Source organism: Mobula birostris, chromosome 3 (genome assembly GCF_030028105.1).
Source record: "Mobula birostris isolate sMobBir1 chromosome 3, sMobBir1.hap1, whole genome shotgun sequence".
Classification (NCBI taxonomy): Eukaryota; Metazoa; Chordata; class Chondrichthyes; order Myliobatiformes; family Myliobatidae; genus Mobula; species Mobula birostris.
This window is the reverse complement of record NC_092372.1, coordinates 147935387-147958594: the sequence shown is the minus strand read 5'-3', so window position 1 is coordinate 147958594 and position 23208 is coordinate 147935387. Positions and strand designations below refer to the sequence as shown.

Sequence of the window (23208 nt, the reverse complement as noted above, 5' to 3'; positions counted from 1 at the left end):
AGCTTGGATACATACATGGAATTATGATGTAGTGGCCATTACAGAGACTTGGCTGGCACCAGGGCAGGAATGGATTCTCAATATTCCTGGATTTCAGTGCTTTAAAAGGGATAGAGAGGGCGGAAAAAGGGGAGGAGGGGTGGCATTACTGGTCAGGGATACTATTACAGCTACAGAAAGGGTGGGTAATGTAGCAGGATGCTCTTTTGAGTCAATATGGGTGGAAGTCAGGAACAGGAAGGGAGCAGTTACTCTACTGGGGGTATTCTATAGGCCCCCTGGTAGCAGCAGAGACACTGAGGAGCAGATTGGGAGGCAGATTTTGGAAAGGTGCAAAAATAACAGGGTTGTTATCATGGGTGACTTTAACTTCCCTAATATTGATTGGCACCTGATTAGTTCCAAGGGTTTAGATGGGGCAGAGTTTGTTAAGTGTGTCCGTGATGGATTTCTATCACAGTATGTGGACAGGCCGACCAGGGGGAATGCCATACTAGATCTACTACTAGGTAATGAACCGGGTCAGGTCACAGATCTCTGAGTGGGTGAGCATCTGGGGGACAGTGACCACCACTCCCTGGCCTTTAGCATTATTATGGAAAAGGATAAAATCAAAGAGGACAGGAAAATTTTTAATTGGTGAAAGGCAAATTATGAGGCTATAAGGCTAGAACTTGCGGGTGTGAATTGGGATGATGTTTTTGCAGGGAAGTGTACTATGGACATGTGGTCGATGTTTAGAGATCTCTTGCGGGATGTAAGGGATAAATTTGTACCGGTGAGGAAGATAAAGAATGGTAGGGTGAAGGAACCATGGGTGACAAGTGAGGTGGAAAATCTAGTCAGGTGGAAGAAGGCAGCATACATGAGGTTTAGGAAGCAAGGATCAGATGGGTCTATTGAGGAATATAGGGAAGCAAGAAAGGAGCTTAAGAAGGGGCTGAGAAGAGCAAGAAGGGGGCATGAGAAGGCCTTGGCGAGTAGGGTAAAGGAAAACCCCAAAGCATTCTTCAATTATGTGGAGAAAAAAAGGATGACAGGAGTGAAGGTAGGACCGATTAGAGATAAAGGTGGGAAGATGTGCCTGGAGGCTGTGGAAGTGAGCGAGGTCCTCAATGAATACTTCTCTTCGGTATTCACCAATGAGAGGGAACTTGATGATGGTGAGGACAATATGAGTGAGGTTGATGTTCTGAAGCATGTTGATATTAAGGGAGCGGAGGTGTTGGAGTTGTTAAAATACATTAGGATAGATAAGTCCCCAGGGCCTGACGGAATATTCCCCAGGCTGCTCCACGAGGCGAGAGAAGAGATTGCTGAGCCTCTGGCTAGGATCTTTATGTCCTCGTTCTCCGCGGGAATGGTACCAGAGGATTGGAGGGAGGCGAATGTTGTTCCCTTGTTTAAAAAAGGTAGTAGGGATAGTCCGGGTAATTATAGACCAGTGAGCCTTATGTCTGTAGTGGGAAAGCTGTTGGAAAAGATTCTTAGAGATAGGATATATAGGCATTTAGAGAATCATGGTCTGATCAGGGACAGTCAGCATGGCTTTGTGAAGGGTAGATCGTGTCTAACAAGCCTGATAGAGTTCTTTGAGGAGGTGACCAGGCATATAGATGAGGGTAGTGCAATGGATGTGATCTATATGGATTTTAGTAAGGCATTTGACAAGGTTCCACATGGTAGGCTTATTCAGAAAGTTAGAAGGCATGGGATCCAGGGAAGTTTGGCCAGGTGGATTCAGAATTAGCTTGCCTGCAGAAGGCAGAGGGTGGTGGTGGAGGGAGTTCATTCAGATTGGAGGATTGTGACTAGTGGTGTCCCACAAGGATCTGTTCTGGGACCTCTACTTTTCGTGATTTTTATTAACGACCTGGATGTGGGGGTAGAAGGCTGGGTTGGCAAGTTTGCAGACGACTCAAAGGTTGGTGGTGTTGTAGATAGTGTAGAGGATTGTCAAAGATTGCAGAGAGACATTGATAGGATGCAGAAGTGGTCTGAGAAGTGGCAGATGGAGTTCAACCCGGAGAAGTGTGAGGTGGTACACTTTGGAAGGACAAACTCCAAGGCAGAGTACAAAGTAAATGGCAGGATACTAGGTAGTGTGGAGGAGCAGAGGGATCTGGGGGTACATGTCCACAGATCCCTGAAAGTTGCCTCACAGATGGATAGGGTAGTTAAGAAAGCTTATGGGGTGTTAGCTTTCATAAGTCGAGGGATAGAGTTTAAGAGTCGCGATGTAATGATGCAGCTCTATAAAACTCTGGTTAGGCCACACTTGGAGTTCTGTGTCCAGTTCTGGTCACCTCACTATAGGAAGGATGTGGAAGCATTGGAAAGGGTACAGAGGAGATTTACCAGGATGCTGCCTGGTTTAGAAAGTATGTATTATGATAAGAGATTAAGGGAGCTAGGGCTTTATTCTTTGGAGAGAAGGAGGATGAGAGGAGACATGATAGAGGTGTACAAGATAATAAGAGGAATAGATAGAGTGGATAGCCAGCACCTCTTCCCCAGGGCACCACTGCTCAATACAAGAGGACATGGCTTTAAGGTAAGAGGTGGGAAGTTCAAGGGGAATATTAGAGGAAGGTTTTTTACTCAGAGAGTGGTTGGTGCGTGGAATGCACTGCCTGAGTCAGTGGTGGAGGCAGATACACTAGTGAAGCTTAAGAGACTACTAGACAGGTATATGGAGGAATCTAAGATGGGAGCTTATATGGGAGGCAGGGTTTGAGGATTGGCACAACATTGTGGGCCGAAGGGCCTGTACTGTGCTGTAGTATTCTATGTTCTGTGTTCTATCTAGAAATCTGAAATAAAATCAGACATTTCTGCAGATACTCAACAGGTCAGAATTAGAATCAGCTCTAACATCACTGGTATACAGTTGCAAGAAACAGTTTACCTAGTTTTCTGCATTAATTACTCAAAAATGCAGTCTGATCTTCATCTAAGTCACAATAATAGACAAACACGATCTGCCTAAACTAATAACTCACAAACAACTGTACTTTTCAGGTCTTTATTGATAATTCAGAGCCCAGGCTGGAAAAAGTATGCAAACCCTTGTCTTTAATAACTGGCAGAACCTCTCTTTCAGCAATAACCTCCACCAAATGTTTCCTGTAGCTGCTGATCAAATTTGCTCAAAGGCAAGGAGGAATTTTAGACCCTTCCTCTGTACAAAACTGTTTCAGTTCATCAATATTTCTGGGATACCTTGCATGACTGACCCTCTTCAGGTCATGCCACAGCATATCAATTGAGTTAAGGTCTGAACTCTGACTTGGCCATTCCAAAACATGAATTTTCTTCTTTTTAAACCATTCTATTGTTGATTTACTCTTGTGTTTCAGATCATTTTCTTCTTGCATTATCCAACCTCTATTAAGCTTCAGGTGACAGACTGCTAACTTGACATTCTTCTGTAAAATGTCTTGATACAATTTGGAATTAATTGTTTTCTCAATTATTGCAAGTTCTTCAAGCCCTGAGTCAGCAATACAGTCCCAAATCATGATGCTTCTTCCACCATGCTTCACAGTTGCGATGAGGTTTTGGCGTTGGTGTGCAGTACACTGTTTTTCCTCCAAACATAGCAGTGTCCATTCCTGACAGAAAGTTCAACTTTTGTCTCATCTGTCCATAGAACATTGTCCCAGAAACATTGTGGAACATCCAAATGGAATTTTGCAAACTTCAGACATGCAGCAGTGTTTTTTTTGTCCTACCATGAACACTATTCTTATTCAGTGTTTTTCTTACAGTGGACTCAGGAACAGAGACTTTAGCAAGTTCTAGAGATTTCTGCAGGTCTTTTGCTGTTACCCTTGGGTTCTTTTTCACCTCCTTCAGCATTGCACGTTGTGCTCTTGTTGTGATCTTTGTAGGATGCTCACTCCTAGGGAGAGTAGCAACAGCACTTAATTTCCTCCATTTGTAGACAATTTCTCTTTATTGTGGACTGATGTACACCCGGGTCTTTAGAAATGCTTCTGTAGCCTTTTCCAGCTTCATGCATCTCTATAATTCTTGTAAGATCCTCTGGAAGTTATTTTGCTTGAAGCATGGTGCACATCTTTCTTGAGAAGAGCAGGCTCAGTCAATAACCTGACTTTGTGTCTTTTTTATAAGGCAGGGCACATCTACAACCTAAACTTCCAAACTCATCTCATTGATTGAAACACCTGACTTCGAATTGCTTTTGTAGAAAACATTACCCCAAATGTTTACATACTTCTTTGACCCTAGACTGATTGTTTAAATGGTGTACTCAGTATTGACGGGAAAAAGTACAATTGTTTGTGTGTTATTAGATTAGCAGATTGTGCTCGTCTATTATTGTGACTTAGATGAAGATCAGACCACATTTTATGAGCAATTAATGCAGAAAACCAGGTAACTACAAAGGGTTCACAAACTTTTTCTTGTATCTGATGGCAGAAGGGAAGAAGTTGTTCCTGAAACTTTGTGTGTGTGTGTCTTCAGGCTCCTGTACCACCGCCTTACTGGTAGCAGTGGGAAGAGGGCATGTCCTGGGTGATGGGGGTCCTAAGATGCTACCCTTTTGAGGCATTACCATCTGAGGGTGTCCTGGATGCTAGGGAGGCTAGTGTCCATGATGGAGCTGACTGAGTTTACAGCTTTCTGCAACTTCTTTCGATCCTGTGCAGTGGCCTCTCTGACCCGGACAATGGTGCAACCAGTTAAAACGCTCACTATCATATGTCTGCAGAAATTTGCGAGTGCCTTGGTGATACATCAATTCTTCTCGAGCTCATGAAATATAGCCACTGTTTTGCCTTCTTTGTAATTGCACCAATATGTTGGGCCCAGCATTAATTCTTAGAGATGTTGACACCCAGGAACTTGAAACTGCTCATCCTTTCTATTTCTGATCCCTCATTGAGATATGTGTTCCCTTGCCTTCCCTTGTCTGGTGCACAGCAATTTCTTGCTGATGCTGAGTGCAAGGTTTTGGCTGCAGCACCACTCAAGCAGCTGATCTATCTCGCTCCTATACACCTTCTTGTCACCGTCTGAAATTCTGTGAACAGTTGTTCTCAGTGGCAAATTTATAGATGCCATTTGTGCTGTGCCTAATCACATAATCTTGGGTGTAGAGAGAGTAGAACAGTGATCTGAGCATGCATCCTTGAGGTGCTTCAGTTTTGAATTGTCAGTGAGAGATGTTATTTCTGATCCACATTGTCTGTGGTCTGCCAGTGAGGAAATCAAGGATCCACTTGCAAAGGAAACTACAGAGGTCCAGGTTTTGAAGCTTCTTGATTAGAACTGAGGGTATGATACAAAGATAAGGAATAGCTACCAGTCCATGCCCAGACTACATTTCGGAAAATTGGATCACTTCGCAGTCCTTCTCCTACATGCATACAGGTAGAAGCTAAAGAATAAAGCACTAGAGATTAGGGCAACAAAGAGTTGGTCGCGGGAGACAGAGGAGTCAGTATAGGATTGCTACGAGTCAGTGGACTCGAAATGGACTGGGGCGTGTTCAACAACTCATCTGGGGATCTGAATAAGTACACCATGGTTGTAAAGGACTTTATTAAAGCAGCTGTAGACGAGTGTGTCCATACAAAATCATTAAGCGTTTTCTCCTATCACAAGCCTTGGATGAAACATGAGATCCAAAATCTTCTGAGAGCCAGATCAGAGGCATTCATGTCTGGTGATCAACAAAGTTACAAGAGGTCCAGGTATGATCTCCAGAAAGCCATCTTATGGGCAAAGTGGCATTTCCCGACCAAATTTGAATCAACGAAGGATGCTTGACTGTTGTGGCAAGCAGGGTTTCTCAGCCAGGGTTCTGTGAGAGATCATGTTTAAAGATCATGCCCAGTGGTGGGCAGTAACCAGGCAGCCCCGTTAGCAATTTTGTTAGTGCTGTCTCAGTCTGGTATGGCAGTGCACAGTACTGTGTTTATTTGGTTGAGTCCACTCTCAGTTTTTGATGCGAGATGGGAGAGGCTGTTGATAATTCGTGAGTGCTGCATTGTACGGAGGGGAGGGTGGTAGGCTGATGAGCGTGAAGTGCATTTTCTGACATTGAATGGATTTGCCCAACTTGGGCTGTGTCGTCAGCCTTTCCCTCCCAAATTACCTCCTCCACCTTCCCCCTATCTACCAATCAACTGACTTATGGGAGCGAACAAACTCTTACCAGTGTAGTAGAAAATTGGAGGGGAAGTTTTCATTCTAAAGAAGGAGTTTTTACTTAACCTCAACTCAGCAGAACTTATTACCCAGAAAAGGAAAAGTCATCTGGTTAGAATCTAATAATACCAGCGTGTAAAATTATAGTGGGTAAAATGCTAGGACAAGATGCGGTATAAGAAATTGAAAAGGTTTCCCTCTCAGACAGCAAGGTTTTGTGTGATAAACTGAAAAACAACAGCTTCTCTATCCAGGTTGATGAGCCAACAGATTTCACCAAAAAATGTCATGTTGTAGCATTTGTAAGGTTTGTAAATGATAGTTTAATTCAAGAAAGCTTTTTCTGTTGCAAAGAACTGCCTGAAACAAGCAAGGGCCAAGATAGATTTAATGTTCGGTCTTCATATCTGGAAACAAAAGGTCTGTCTTGGAGGAACAGTGTTGTCATCTGTACTGATGGTGCACCGTCAGTAGTTGGCTCCATAAGTGATTTCATTTTTCTTGTAAAAAAAAAAAAGAAAAAAGAAAACCCTGACATTGTCACAACACTGCTTTCTTCACAGAGAGGTGCTGGTGTCAAAAACTCTTGGAGATGAAAAAAGTTTTGAATGATACTACAAAAATTGGTTAATTTTATTAAACAAAGACCAGCTCACTGGAGAATGTCTAAGACAACTGAGTGAAAATCTGGACAAAGAGCACACCAGTCTCCTGCTACATACAGAAATCCGGTGGCTTAGTGGAGGAAGATTCTCAACAGGGTGTTTGACCTGAAAGGTGAATTGCAGTAGTACTTTCAAAAAAGTAGTAGGCCGGATTTTGCTGAGTGCTTTGAAGATGAAGAGTGACTGCAGATACTAGCCTACTGTGCAGACATTTTTCATCATAGGAACTAGTTAAACAAGTCTCTCCAAGGCTCTGGAGAAAATGTTTTGACTTCAAGTGACAAGTTTCTTGGATTTAAAAGGAAACTTATAAGTTAGGTCATGCTAATGTACCGTGAGCTGTAGATATAATAATTTTTACACAGGGGTTCCCTGAGACCTGAGAATTATTTCAAAGGTGTCTCCAAGGCAAAAAGTTTGAGAAAGGCTTGTGGCAGGGCTTGAATACTAGCACGTCTTATAAACTTAAATCAAGTAACGTAGAGGGACAGTTGGGCTTCAGTCCAAATGAGCTCAATGCCTTCTACGCTCACTTTGTCAAACCATGGAGGAACCATGACAAACTCCCCCATCCCCTGACGATCCTGTGATTTCAGTTACTGAAGCCGATGTATAAGGAGCCTTCAGGGAGCGAACCCATGAAGAGCATCTGGCCCAGATGGGATACCTGGCCAAAGACTAAAGACCTGTGCTGATCAATGGGCTGGTGTGTTCACTGAGATCTTTAACCTCTTGTTTGGGCAGTGTGTGGTACCCACCTGCTTCAAGCAGGCTTCAGTTATACCAAGAAGAGTGTGGTGATCTGAGTCAATGACTGTCATCCAGTAGTACTTATATCCACAGTGATGATGTGTTTTGAGAGGTTGGCAATGAAACATATCAACTCCTGCCTGAGAAGCAATTGAGATCCGCTGCTCCTGGAGCAACAGGTCCACAGCAGATCCCACCTCATTGGAAAACCTGGATTGCAAAGGTGCATGCATCAGGATGCTCTTTACATCTACATCTTAGCATTCATTATCATCATCCTCTTCAAAATTAATCAATAAGTTCCAAGACCTTGGCTCCAATACCTTCTTGTGCAATTGGATCCCAGATTTACTTCCTTGTCAGATTGACAACAACATCTCCTTCATGATCTCCATCAGCACAGGTGCACCACAAGGCTCTCTGCTTTACCCTGCCCTACTCACTTTATACTTATGTCTGTGTGGCTAAGCACAGCTCCAATGTCATATCCAATTTTCTTGTCAACTCCACTGTTGTAGGCCAAATCAAAGGAGGTGATGAATCAGTACATAGGAGGGAGATTGAAGATCTGCATGAGTAGTGCTACAACAACAACATCATACTCAATGTCGGCAAGATGACCAAGGAGCTGATTATTGACTGCAGGAGGACTTAACCAGAGGTCTGTGCGCCAGTCCTCGTCCGAGGATCACAGGTCGCGAGGGTTAGCAACTTTAAATTCCTAGGTGTTATTATTTTGGAGGACCTGTCCTGGGTCCAGCAGGCAAATGCAATTACAAAGAAAGTACCGTAATGCCTCTACTTCCACAGGATATCTAAGACTTTGACAAATTTCTCTAGATGAGCAATAGAGAGTATATTGACTGGTTGCATCACAGCCTGGTATGAAAATATCAATGCCCTGAATGGAAAATCTTACAAATGGTAGTAGATGCAGCACAGTCCATCACTGGTAAAGCTCTCCCAAACATTGAGCACGTCTACGTGAAGCTTTGTCACAGGAAAGCAGCATCCATCATCAGGGTCCCTCACCACCCAGTACGTGCTCTCTTCTCGCTACTGCCATCAGAAAGAGGGTACAAGAGCCTCAGGACTCACACCACCAGGTTCAGGAATCATTATTATCCCTCAACCAACGGGTTCTTGAACCAAAAGGGATAGCCACTCAACTTCACTCGACCCATCATTGAAATGTTCACACAACCAGTGAACTCGCTTTCAAGGACGTTTCATCTTATGTTACCGAAGCTTATTCTCATTATTTCTTCTTTTTGTATTTGCACTGTTTGTTGTCATCTTTACTTTGGTTGAACGCCCTGGTTGGGAAGTCTTTCATTGGTTCTGTTATGGTTATTATTTTATAGTTTTATTGACTATGCCCACAAGAAAATGAATCCTGGGGTTGTATATGTTGACATTACATGTACTTTAATAATAAATTTATATTGAACTTTGATTGTGTTGATCACTGAGCTGTAGTCAATAGGCATTTGGTGAGAGGCAAATTGCAGAGGGTCCAGGTCCGTGCTTAGGCAGGAGTTGATTTTGACCATGATCAACCTCTCAAAGCACTTCATTGCATTAGATGTGAGTGCTACTGTGCGATAGTCGTGGAGACAACATTTGTAAAAAGACGGGCAGTTGATAGTTTGTCAGAATCAGGAGGAACAGCAAACAAGTTAGTTTTAAGTTACATAATAGGCTTGGGAGGGAGGGATAGGTAGAACAAAGGTAATGTCTCTTATAGGGTAGGATAACTTGGCATAGTGATAAGTTGTTGATAAAGCCATCTGGTTGTAAGTGCAGTTATAGAGAAAGCAAATAAGAAGTCCTATAAAATCTGTGAAATACGGATTAAGGTTCTAGGAACTGTCTAGCAGCTGAGGCAGTAACTGTTTAGCCATCTGGTTGACAGATTAGTGCTTAACAGATTATTACCTCGGCAGTTCTGTCTCACCCAATCAGTGATGTTCCTTTTATCCAACTAATGCCACTCCACCCTCTCTACAATATTTTCTCCCTTCTCCAATTCTTCATACTTATAAATCATTTATCTTTCTAAAAGATTTCATAGGCACTTATTCTCTACTCCCATGGATCATTTGCTTCAAAGCAGAAGAGTTGAGAGCAAGATGAGTCGGTCATCTCTTGCTTAAGTCCATTCAGCCATTTGCCAGATTGAGGTTGAAGAATCAGTCCTAAATGGCATTTTTCTTTATCATCCTTATATCACTTAATTCCCTTAATATTCAGAAATCTTTTGCTCTGTTTTGAATGATAACATTGACTGAACTCTACAGCAATCTGCGTAAAGGATTCCACATTCTGTGTGTGAAAAAATACCTCCTTATCTAGAACCCTCTAGTTCTAGACTCCTCAGTCTCCTTGCAAGCACCCTGTTGAGCCCCATAAGTATTTTCTAATTTTCAACATCACATTTCATTCTTCTGAATTCTGGAAAATATGAGTTGAGTCTACACAATCGTTTTCATTCAACAAAACCACCTTCGAGGAACCAAGCTTGTGAATCTACACTATACTTGCTGTTTAGGAAAGGTGTCAATTTTTAGAAAAGGATTCGAAAAGCAGTCATTCCTCACTAACGCCTTATGTCTCTGCATTAATTGCAGCTTTATATGAACTAGATTTATTCTTATGAATTCAGAGCAGGGTTAAACCACTCAGTCCTTCAAGCGTGTTTCAACATTTAATAATTGGATCTGATAACTTCGTCATCTCTGCTTCCTCTTCCACTGACAGCTTTTCACCTTTGCCTGTTCAAAGGTTCATTTATTATCAAAGTATACAGCTTCTGAAATTCTTCGTCTCCAGGTAGGCACAAGACCAAGAAAGAAAAGAAATGCAGCACAATTATCAACCCCCAAATCCTTCCTCCTCGCACAAAAAACGAACAAGAATGGAACAGGCATATCGACCCCTCAAATCCCCCTCCCCATGCACAATAAAAACAAGGAAGATTGGACAAAAAATAGGGAATATATATAAAAAGCTGTAAGACTGAAAAGAAGCCTATAGTCCAAGTCCATATTCACATCCATATCCAAAATGCAGAAAACCTGGGTAACATTCTTTAGACACAGCGGCAGCCTCTTCCCCTCTCTGACAGCAGAGCAATCCCACCAGCGATCAAAAGGCCGGCAGCTGATGCTCACCCTCTGTATTCGCCTTGATGTTTCAATGTCCCTCCTCACTTTAATTGGCGAAACGGAGTTGAAATTCAGCTCGTGCTCCTTCCTGCAGTCCCCTCACCACAAGGTTCGCGCTGGCTGCCTCTGCCTCCTGGAATCCTACAGAGACTGCAGAGCGCTGAAGCACCCAAATGATCTCCAAACTGCTAATCACAGGCTCTAACAGTCTAGATGAAAAACAAAAGTGAAATAAATGGTTTCATGGTCAATCCAGAAGATGTCGACTGTGGAAGTGTTGTTCGCAGATGCCATCTTGACTGTTTGTTAAGAATCTATCAACGGCTGCTTTAAAAATGTTTAAAATTTCTGCTCACGCTGCCTTTTGAAAAAGAGTTCCAAAAACTTGAGACCCTCTTTGAGAGAAAATAATGACTCTTCTCTATCTTAAATGTGAGACTCCTTACCTTTAAACACTGATTCTTAGTTCCAGATTTTCACATGAATATCATCTCCACATCTGCCCGGTTAAGATCCTTCAGGACTTAGTGTTTCACAGAAGTCCTCTCTCAGTCTTCTAATCTCCAGCGAACACAAGCCCATGCTATCTAATTTTTCTCCATAACAAAACCCCATCTTTCCATGTAAAGGTCTAGTATATTTTCTGTGAACTACTTCCTGTGAATTAACATTGTTCCTTAAATAAGGAGATCAGTTCTATCCGGTTTTCTGGATGTGGTTTTACCTGATGCAGAATTCCATCAAATAATGTCCAATTTCTCAAAAAGTTAACATTCTGCTAGACCTTGGTGCTTTACATACACATTAGCTTTATATGAATAAAGCAGTGGGGATTTAGATCCCATTGCATCTCAGATTCTCACCATGTAGAAAATAGGATTTTGTTTTTCCTGTCAAAATACACAATTTAATATTTACCCCATTATACTTTAATTGCTGGATTTTTAGCCCAATCACTTAAACACTATATCTCTTCTTGACAATGCCCTCAGCATTGTTAAGGATCCCTCCCATCTGTCCCACAGTCTCTCTGACCTCCTACTGTCAGGTTGAAGTTGCTGCAGTATAAGAACAAGGACTGTTAGGCTGGGTAACAGCTTCTTACCCCAGGCTGTGAGACTTCTGAACACCCTGTTACTACCCAGCTCACATGATTTATGACAGCATTAGAACTGTTGTGTATTTAACTATGTGTTTTATATGGACTTCATGTCAACTTATATATCAACATAATACTTCTTAACTGTTAATATCTTATGTGCCATATGTGATGTATGTACTGTGTTTTGCATCTTGGTCCTTGTTGTTTCCTTTGGCTTCTGGGATGCCTTAAAGGCGATCTCATGCAGCACAGCTCAATAGATACAATTAAGTATTCCCATTTCAGCCTGATACAGCTGAGAATCACAACTGCTTTCAAGGAATGTACAATTAATGAAGATCTCTTAATGCAATCGAATAATCTATCACTGCTTAAAACTGATAGAAATAATGCCAATTGTGACTGTATTTCTAGCTGGAGCCCTTGCTGCCAGTCAGAGATCCAGGTGCGTTTAAGAAAATAGGGTTTTCGACTCCCAGTACCAACTACCTTACTGGCAAACGTACAGTCCCTAGTAAATAAAATCGAAGGTCTCAGAGCTAGGGTGCTGTATCAGAGAGACATTAGGACCACTTGCACCCTTTTGTTTCACAAATCCTGGTTAACCCCTTCCATACCAGACATGGTGATTCAAATTGATGGGTTCACCATACACTGTCAGGATAGGAAAGTGGAGTCTCAAAAGCAGAGGTGAAGGTGCATGTCTTATGATCAACAGCTCTTGGTGCACAAATTTATTAGTGTTGTCCCAATTCTGCTCACCAGACCTGGAATATCTTGCAATTAAGTGCCATCCATTTTATCTGCTGCAGGAGATTTCTATGTTCATTTTGGTAGTGGTGTACATGTCACTTCTGGCTTATAGTAAAAAAAAGGCTCAAGATGATCTGAGTAATGGGGTCGACATGCATGAAAGAACACACCCTGAAGTCTTCACCATCATTTTGGGTGATTTTAACCAGGCCAGCTTGAAAAAGACACAAATAATTACCATCAACAAATCACTTTTAGTACCAGAGGAAACAACACACTGAACCACTGTTACACCACCATCAAGAATGCCTACCATCCTATTCCACGCTTACACTTCGGAAAGTAGAGGAGAGACCAGGCTGTGTGTCCTCTTATCGATGAACATTGCAAATTTCAAAGGTGCCAATATCAACCCAACGTTCACCAGCATCCAAATGCCAAATCACTTGCAGTTTCACATCCATGTTAATGCTTTTCCTAAACAGCTTGGATATACTACCCTCACTAAAAGTTGTAGGCCATTCCCAGATATCATAGGTGAAAGAAATTGAATAAATTGGCAGGGAGCAAGAACGCAGGGAGACAGTGCGCGACCTGATACATGTTTGGCTGTGAGTGGCTCAGAGCGTATGTAAAGCATGCTCATTGGCTGATCGAATGTTTACTGCAATGGCAGCCACTCTTGGGAAGTGTTGTTTAGAATGAACTTGTTATATTTAAGAATTTCAATAAAGAATTGAATAACTGTTGTAATGAATCAGTGCTGTGTGGGGTCTGAGCGTATATACTTGTGGTAACTGATTTACTTATTTTTTTTCTCCTTTCTATATTAACATGTATTGTACTGCTGCTGCTAAGTTAACAAATTTCATGACATGTTGGTGATAATAAACTTGATTCTCTATATGTATACATGTTTACTGCTGAATGACAGTGAACTTGAACTTCTTTTCAAAATGTTACTTCTCTATCCATTTTCATTCTAAAGCAAATTAGTAACCATAATCTTTGCCTATATTCATTTATGTAAATTGTAAAAAAGTTGTGGCCCCAACATTATTTCCTGTGTTTCACGACTTTCACCAGGGAAAAAAAATACCCATTTGTGTCTGTTTTATATTTCTTGTTAGCCAGGCAGTGCTCTCTCCAAGACAGTTGGGAAATCAAACCACACAACATCCAGCATCAACAGTATGTGTACTTCAAAAACCTCCATTTCTTATTCACAAAAAAGAATAGGGTGAATTAATTATGTTCTCAGTACTTTCTGTTTTTAATTTTTTTTTCTTCTTGGCCTACTTTATTGTGTTGTCACTTTCTCCCCAAATCACACCTCTTCAGCATTTTGATTGTTTATGCTGAGTTTGCTGTCATAGATTTCGGAGTGAAAAGAAATATTGATAACATATGGCAAAGCAAAAATCTTGGAACTTTTGTGAATTAGTTCTTAGGTGTGACAGAAATTTGAAGTTCACAATTTCCCCAGCAAACAAAAGTCAAGTACACTCTATGCTTAAGTTTATTAGGATCACTTCAGATTTGGGGGGCCAAATGAGAGCTTATAAGCATTGGTTGTTTAAATAACATGTATATTTATTTAGCAAATTGTTCTCCATTGTTGGATTAATCTGGGATTCCCTGTTTAAACTCTATCACAAATCTTGCAGTTGTTCAGGTTATCCCCTTGGGGATAATCAGAAGTGAGTATTGCAGGTGCTGTTGCCAGTAACTTACAAAGCCTAAGAGCGGAAAGTAAAATAAGTTGTCTAAGGAAACATGCTTCAATTGCCATGTTTCTTTCTTGTTAAAGTAACAGATAAGGTAGCAAAATGAATTTTAAGTAACATTTTGTTCCTGACTGCAACTTAAAGCATTAATTTTCTCCTTAAGTCATTGACATTTTAGAATTTTGCTGCACTTATATTGTCTTTTGTCTTCATTCAAGATGGGTATTATGTGCTCATCATTAAGATACAATTTTTCTGTATCGTGGAGTGTTAGGAACAGGCCAGCAGTATCATTGTTCAACACATAAGGTTGATGTATTCAGTCCCTTCATGAAACATTTGGATAGGATACTGGTTTTCCTTACAGTAAAGTACTGAGAGCCTGCTAAGGACATTTATTTCTCTACCAGCAACTCTTTGGGATTCTTTTGTGTATGTGGGTTGGTGGGTGTGATGGGAAAGCTAGAAGAAAAAATTTCTATATTTCTTTATGTTCCAGATGTCTGTGCTTCAAAATTAGTTAATTTAACGACGGCACACTTAGATTTGAGTTAACAATGTACAGATATATAGTGTATAGGAATATTGCAAGAGAATAGTAATGTGCAAAATTTAGCTGAAATTTTTTCATATGTAGTTTGCTTAGCTAAACACCACAAATTAAAATTTGGCTTTCATAGTTCTATTTACAATTGAATCTGCTGTATATTCATGATAATAAAAGGTTCAGAGTTCTTCATATGCCGTTGATAAGTTGTCTTCTACTTCAGTATCACCAAATGAACAAGACCTTGTCCTCTGTGCAGTAGATGTAAAATCGTCTTGAATGAGAATTGAAGGTGGATCAAGTCTTGGTCTCAGCATCAGAAGTGGGGGGGTGGAGGGTGGTTGGAGAACATTAACTTTCTAGTGGGTATAGAATCAGGAGTTTTGATGGTTTTGAAACTGTTAAAAGTTTACTGTTCATGTGAATATCATTGTTTAAATTTTAATTGCTTATTTTGCTTTCACAGCATGAAAATATTTCCTTTGAAGATGGAAGTAGTTCATTGAAAGTTGTAAGTCCCAGTATTTCTTCTATGTCCTAATGCTGTCGTTAGATAAAATCTGGTGAGTGGGTTAGCAATTTTATAAAGTCAGCGATAGTTTTCTCTCTATAATTCCTACACCCCCCACTGTTTCGACCAATAAGTTTGCATTCTTCTTGGATGTCTAGACTGTTTCCCTACGTCTCCTCTTCTTGCCCTACTGAGCTTGTCTGTGAAAAACATCTCATGCTGTCTTAGCCTCATTCCCAGTAAACTGCTGACCATCCAGTTTAATTTCTGCTCTTTGTAGCTGCTCTCTCATTAGGTACCATGCCCTGATCCTACAAATCAGTCATAATCAACCCCTCCATTCAAAAAGCACTTTAGTGCCTCCCTGTCCTTGCAAACTATTGCCCCCTTTCTAAGCTCAAATTGCTCTCAGGTTCTTGAAGCCTACAAATTTGTGCAAACCTTTTTTGAGGTTCCTAGTTTAAATCCCTCCAAATAAATATCCTAAGTAGGTACCATGCCAAAAAAGCTGTCAAAAGCTGTGGTCATGATTCTATCCATCCTTATTCTTTTCAACTCTGTGCTGTCTTTGATATGAACAATCACTGTATCCTTCTGATCGCTTTATTTTTTTGTGAAGAAAAACTGTCACAAACTATTATTTCCTAGCTAGCAAATTCCATCTTTCTCCCTGTTATTTGTCTGAAACTGAACTAGGCTTTTCATATTGACAGTTAAATGAGTTTGGGGCAACACATGCACAACATCAGTAATGTGACTGTTTTTATCTCTATTATGTAGTCCAGGTCTTCCCCAAGTGCACTCCATTTACTACTGCACTTGTATTCTTGCCACCTTTACCTTTAGGCTTGTGCGTTGAAGCCAGGCCTCATTGATGGTAGGTGGGGGGTGGGGGGGATCAAAGAGATTGTTGGACAGATGGAAGGGATCCTTGACAACACTAAGGGCCCTGCGTATGCAGTGCTCCTAATAAAACGTCGGATGGGTGGAAGAGATACCCAGATGATCCTCTCAGCAGTCTTCGTAATCCTTTGTAGGGTATTTTAGTCAGATACCTTGCAATTCCTGTAATAGATGGAGATGCAGCTGGTCAGGACTCACTCAACGGTGCTTGCTTCTGTAAAGATTGGTTGGAATGGGGGGGGGAGGTCTCATTTGCCTCAATCTCCTCAGGAAGTGGGGACGCTGCTGTGCTGTCTTGACTAAAGAGGTGGTGTTGAGGGACCAGGTGAGATCGACCTCCTTGGTTCCCCACAATCTGTGAGTATATTTACTTAGCTGCACAGAATACAATTGATTTTCAATTGATCTGTTTCCTTCACTTTAGCTGATTATTACTAGGCTCTGAGGGTTGCAGTTGATCTCGTTGTTCCAAATTAGGGAGAGAGAATGAACATTAGTATCTTTGCTCCTGTTGTTTCTAGTGATATCACTATAAAATGTGTACGAATCAAGGGCAAACATAGAATATGAATAATGTCCCACCTGCTTTCCAGTTTTTGTCCTTATTCATGATTTGGCTTAATCTATTCAAGCTGCTACTTTCATAATCTTGCCACGTAGCCCAAATTGTTAAAGGGTAAAACCCATTTTGCTTAGTGTTTGTACTTTTTTTCAATACAGGATTTCCTGTGGTACCCAGAGGTAAACAACTCCATGAAGGACTGTTTTAAGGCCTGGACTAAGGTCTGTTTTAAAAATGTTCAATACTATTTATATTTATTGATATTTTTAAAAAATGAAATAACCTGCAAGGAAAATATGATCAAGATTATTATGAGAACTGTGCAAAATGTTTCAAGAGATGAATACTACTTGTTGAGAAAATAGCTAGTCTTTCAGTTTTCTACATTACCTACCTGTTGCAGTAAATGTACCATGGCAAATACTTGAAGGTTCTGGTTTTTCACAACTCATTAATTACATTACTAATTTACATGTTGATATTCACGTACCCTTGTTCCTTCATTCCTCCATTTCCTGGGCCTTCTCATTTATTCTAGTGTAGCAATAGTATCTTCCTATAACTTCCTCTAATATGTCCAATCTTTAATATTCTTTCTATTCACTCATTGGATGCTGCATCTTAATTACACGTACAAACTTCTCATTTTCCTTGACAGTGCCCAGTTTCATTGCATGGTACTGTGCAATCCATAAGACATGCAGGCATCCAATATTGAAAAGGTAATAGCAATTCTTTTGATAGTAGGATGCATTTGTCTCTGGGTCATGGGTTTTTTCCAAATGTTTGTTAAGCAAAATCCCGTAATTGGCTTCCTTGTCTGTTTTTTCTGTGAACATGCAGCTGTACATCATGTTACTAATGTGACTGTTGTATTGTTGCATGTTTTTATTCTATGCTTTTTTTTCTATTAATCACAGAGAGGGAGATTTTCCCCACCCCCTTCATTCCACTGACTCTCTATTATCGTTTGCAGCACTTCTTTACCATTCCTTGGAATAAACATACAGCAGTCTTTCAGTTGCCCATTTATTTAATGCTTCAATCTTGTACAAGAAGAGTTATAAATTCTGTGCAATTGGCAATTCTGAAAAATGATTAAAAAATTAGTTATGCATATATTTTTCAGAAACCTTTAGTCTTCTATAATTAATTTACCTCTGTTAGCTGTATGAATTTGTGAGGCATCAGACTTGTGTAACAGCTATTCATTTGTACTTGCACTCTGGTGTGTGGAGTTTACTGTTGGTTGTCTTTACAGTGGAGAAACCAAATGCACACTGGGCAATTGTTTTGTAGTTCAGTGCAGGAATAACCCAAAGCTTCCAGTTGCCTGTTGCTTACGATTTCACTCCTACTTTGACCTTACTGTCTGTAGCCTCTTACACTGTTACCGCTAGGCTGTTACTCAATGAGTAATGTCTTAATACAGTACTTATATTGTTGAGGTATGTACAGTGCTTTGTAAAAGTATTCAGTCCCCAACCCTTTGTCTACATAAATGAGTATTACAACCAGGGATCTTACTAAATGCATGTCAGCCAGTTAACACTACGGAGTGGCTTCAATGAAGAAAATTGATATCCTTGAGTGGTTAGTCAGAGACCAATCGGACATCTCTGGCAAAACCTCAAGATTGCTGTCCACCACTGCTCCCCAAATAACCTGGCACTGCTTCAGAAATTTAGCAAGGAGGAATGGGCAAATCTTGCTCCTTTGCATTATACAAAGCTAATAGAGACTAATCCAAAAAGGCTACTGGTTGTATTAGCTGCGAGAGGTGGTTCAGCTAAGTACTTTTGAACCACTGTTTCAGTTTCTGAATTAATAATTTTTCATGGTTTACAATTTTTTCTGTAGTTTTTGGGCCCTACTGTGAAAAAGGAGCATGTGATCCACAAATAGAAATCCTCGGTTAAATTGATCAAAATGCCTGCTTGTATTATTCATTTAATGTGAACAAAGGGGTGGGAGCTGAATACTACAAGGCACTGGAAGGCAAGGGAAATGGCATCCTCTATGTTGCTGCTGTATATAAATTGCAGGTGTCTAAACTGTATGGGAGGCTGGCAGTGATGTGGGCCATTACCTATCTCTCAAAACACTTCTTTCTGGTTGATGTTAAAACTACTGGTCAGAACTCATTGAGGCATGACATATCACTTCTTTAAATGCAAGAGGAATAAAATTTTTAAAAATCAATGTCAATAATCACCTATAATCCACCTAAAAATTAAATCTTGATTTTAAAGAGTTTATCTTTTGAATATTGTTTCTAGATAGTGTTTTTGGTGAAAATATGTAAACTGGATTTAAGGCTAAATATTTAATAGAATTGTAAAAGTATTTATGCTGATTTAGAATTAAGGGCATGTTTTAATAAATTTCTCATCAATTAAATGCATGAAAGTTTTTCGTTTGAATAACCTTATCTTTTTACAGGCTGTGTACAGGATGGATTTTATTCATAAGATAGCAACTAATACTGATGTCTGTAAGCTCCATAATATCTGAGTAACTGTGGAAAATAAAAGTGCAGTAATACATGCATGATGAATGCACTGTCACACATTACTGTATATTGATGCTTTGCAATATTGCAGCAATTTTTTTTTTTACCATGAACCAGTTGTGAGAATAAACCCAGCAGGAACTTGTGTGATTTGATAAAAAGTAATCAATATCAAAATAACTGCTATAAATCTGTAGTAAAAAGATAACTTGAGATTTTAGTGTGTTTGCTTTTTCAAATATTGGTGTTAAATGAATAATCTAAAGTTTAAGTTCTGAAACTTAAAAGTGCAAGTTCTAGCATTATAGTTCAAAGCAAATTTATTGTCAAAGTATATAATTGTAACCCTGAGGTGTGTTTTCTTGTGGGCATGCACAGTAAATCTTAGAAACATAATAGAATCAATGAAAGACCACACCCAACAGGACAGACAAACAGCCAATGTGCACAAGACACTAAACTGTGCAAGTTTATCTATTTGTTTATTTAGTGAGACAGTGTGGAATAGGCCCTTCCAGTTCTTTTGAGCCACACTGCCAGAGCAACCCCCGACAAACCCGATTAGCCCTAACCTTATCATGGGACTATTTACGGTGACCAGTTAATCTACCAGGCATCTTTGGACCGCGGGAGGAAATTTGAGGTCCCAGAGAAAGCCCATGGGGAGGATGTATAGAGGCTGCCTACAGAATGACACCAGAATTGAACTTTGAACTCTGGAGTGCCCCGAGATGTATTAGCATCATGCTAACCACTGTGCTGTCATAGCCACAAAAGAAATAACAATAATAAATAAATAGCAATAAATATTGATAGCATGAGATGAAGAATCCTTGAAAGTGAGTCCACAAGTTGTGGGAACGGTTCAGTGAGGAGGTGAGTGAGGTTATCCCCACTGGTTCAGTAGTATGATGGTTGAGGTGTAATAACTGTTCTTGAACCTGCTGGAGTAGGTCCTGAGGCTCCTGCAGCTCCTTCCTGATGGCATCAGTGAGAAGTGAGCATGGACTGGGTTGTGAGGGTCTTTAATGATGGATGCTGCTATCCTGCAACAATGCTCTATGTAGATGAGCTGAATGGTGGAGAGGCTTTACCCATGATGGACTGAACTGTATCCACTATTTTTTTATAGGCTTTTCAGTTCAAGGACATTGGTGTTTCCATACCAGGCATTGATGCTACCAGTCAATATACTCTCCATTATACATCTCTGGAAGTTTGTCAAATTATTAGATGTCAGACTGAATCTTCACAAACTTGTAGTTAATTAAATAAATATTTAAAGTACTTGTGCATTTTTTCTTGAGTTCTGGAGTGAACTTCTGAAGTAGATCTTAATTGTATTTCTGTTTTTGTAATTGTGTTTCTTTTGGAGTCGTAATATCACAAGAACTTTGTCTTTTTTAATGTCTGGTTATGTGACTTTGTATGCCAGTAAAAAGTATAATTGTTTTTCCTTGCAGGGTACCCAACCGAAGCCACATATTGTTGTGGTGGGAGCTGCTACGGTAATTTTTCACTAAATTGAATTGGAGAGTATTTTTCAGATTTTCTTGTTAGCATTACATTGCAAACAAATGTTTGTTTGCTTACAGTGGTCAATTAAAATTCAAAATGGGAGCATGGAAGCTCTCACACAGTATAAAGTCAACCTTACTTCAATAACACCCCTTCTGGAGAAGCTCGCAGAAACTAATGACGTTTATTGGATTTTACAAGGTATGTCCATCTTTATCATTTCTTTTTTATAAATGTATATTTTGTTACTTTAACTTGTGTTTTTTATTATCTTTCTCAGAGCCAGTATATGAAGATTTGCTGAGTGAGAATAGAAAAATGATTACTAATCAGAGGATTAGCTTATACAACAATGCAGCTTTGAGCATTTTGAACAGCAGCACCAGAAATACAGCAGCCAAAGTCAAGATTCTCCAGGCTTCCAAATTAGTTGCAGAAGAAACCATAGTAGGATCTTTGGATGGCTTGCATTTACCCGAAGCTACAAGGGATATAGTAGGTATTCGGTGAAAATAACTGTAGAAATACTTAAGTTTTATTTTTGCAGTTATGTGAAAATGCACTGTATACAGTATATTTAATATAATTATTCCTGTTAAGATTCATCCAAGTAGAATGGTAATCTAATACAGTTTTTAAAAAATGTGTATGTTAACATAATGATTAGAAGAGGTGTGCATTTTGTTCGTATGAGTATAGAGAAAGCATTGCCCACGTGCCCTGGAGTTTAATTAACATTACTTGACAAATTGGGGTACAGCCACAAAAAGCCAAACAGCTTCAACAGTTTAGATTTCTGATGTAGCAGTAGATTTCTTAATTTTCAAACAAGCAAGATCATAGGACACTGTTGTCATTCTGTGTTGAAATGCAAGGGTAGTGAAAGCCAAGTAAGTTGTCCTCAGACTGTGCATGTATACAGAACAACTGTTTCTAGGATGAGAGGTGATCTGACAGAGCTGTTTAAGACGATGAGAGGCATTGATCACGTGGATAGTCAGAGGCTTTTTCCCAGGGCTGAAATGGCTAGCACGAGAGGGCACAGTTTTAAGGTGCTTGGAAGTAGGTACAGAGGAGATATCGGGGTAAGTTTCTTACTCAGAGTGTGGTGAGTGCGTGGAATGGGCTGCCGGCAACAGTGGTTTGAGGCGGATACGATAGGGTCGTTTAAGAGACTCCTGGACAGATATATGGAGCTCAGAAAAATAGAGGGCTGTGGGTAACCCTAGGTAATTTCTCAGGTAAGGACATGTTCGGCACAGCTTTGTGGGCTGAAGGGCCTGTTTTGTGCTGTAGGTTTTCTACGTTTCTAACTGAAAGAAGCAACATTCCTCCAGGTCACGTTGCACCTACAAAGCATATTTGACACAATGCATAAAACAAATTATTTCCACAAATAAGCAAATAAAGCATAATTTAAAATCATGTAGTGCACAGCACAGTTAAACAGCAAACATTACAGTTCTAGAAACAAGATCTTGGTTGCAGCAGGGTGTTTATCAGTCTTACAGCCTGAGGGAAGAGGATGGTTGTCGAATTGATGAGCAAATCTACTTGGTATTACATCTGTTACTGATCAGTTTAGAAAGCATAGGATGAGGGTCCCCTTCATTGCTCTGTTTGGTATTTTTTTCACTCAATGTTTTCAGCCTCTCTGCAAGCTTGTACAAATGGCATGCTATTTCTGCAGGTAGTGCAGCCATCTCACTGCTCTGAAAATCTGGTTTGCTTCTCTGTTGCTGTCAGTGTGTAGTTTGTACGTTCTATCTCTGACCACGTGGGCTTTCACTCGTTGCCAGAGATTTTTTTCCCCTCACATCTTCCTAGTAGTAGAGTCATTAGAAAATCTGGCACAGAAACAGACCCTTCGGTGTGGCTGGTCCCTGCCAGACTTATCCAAACTTCTCCTAGATGTTGAAATCGAGCTCGCATGCACCACTTGTTCTGGCAGGTTGTTCCACACTGCCAGGACCCTCAGAGGGAAGAAGTTTCCTCTCATATTTTCCTTAAAACTTTTCAACTTTCACCCATGATGTCAGGTTGTAGTCCACCAACCTCCGTAGAAAAAGCCTGCTTGCATTTACCCTATCTGTAATCCTCATAATTTTGTATGCCTCTATCAAATCTCTCAATCTTCTACATTCTAAGAAATAAAGTCATAACCTGTTTAATCTTTCCTTGGAACTCAGGTCTAACAGACCTGGCAACATCCTTGAAAATTTTCTCTGTACTCCGTACCTTTTTTATATCTAGTAACAATGGCTGGAACTTCTGGAAACAATTCAGAAGGCACAGGATATGTACATCTTAA

The 23208-nt window shown here is 40.2% G+C and overlaps 1 protein-coding gene across 1 annotated transcript in view; it reads left to right on the top strand.

Moving 5' to 3' along the window:
• The window catches only part of casd1 (CAS1 domain containing 1), a 113639-nt gene that overhangs the window by 64383 nt on the left and 26048 nt on the right, over nucleotides 1-23208 (top strand). Inside the window, exons 4-8 of the mRNA XM_072253428.1 lie at nucleotides 15358-15402; nucleotides 17026-17088; nucleotides 20843-20887; nucleotides 20975-21098; nucleotides 21178-21392. Coding sequence (XP_072109529.1) covers nucleotides 15358-15402; nucleotides 17026-17088; nucleotides 20843-20887; nucleotides 20975-21098; nucleotides 21178-21392 — 492 coding nt within the window. The remainder of the gene's footprint in view (nucleotides 1-15357; nucleotides 15403-17025; nucleotides 17089-20842; nucleotides 20888-20974; nucleotides 21099-21177; nucleotides 21393-23208) is intronic.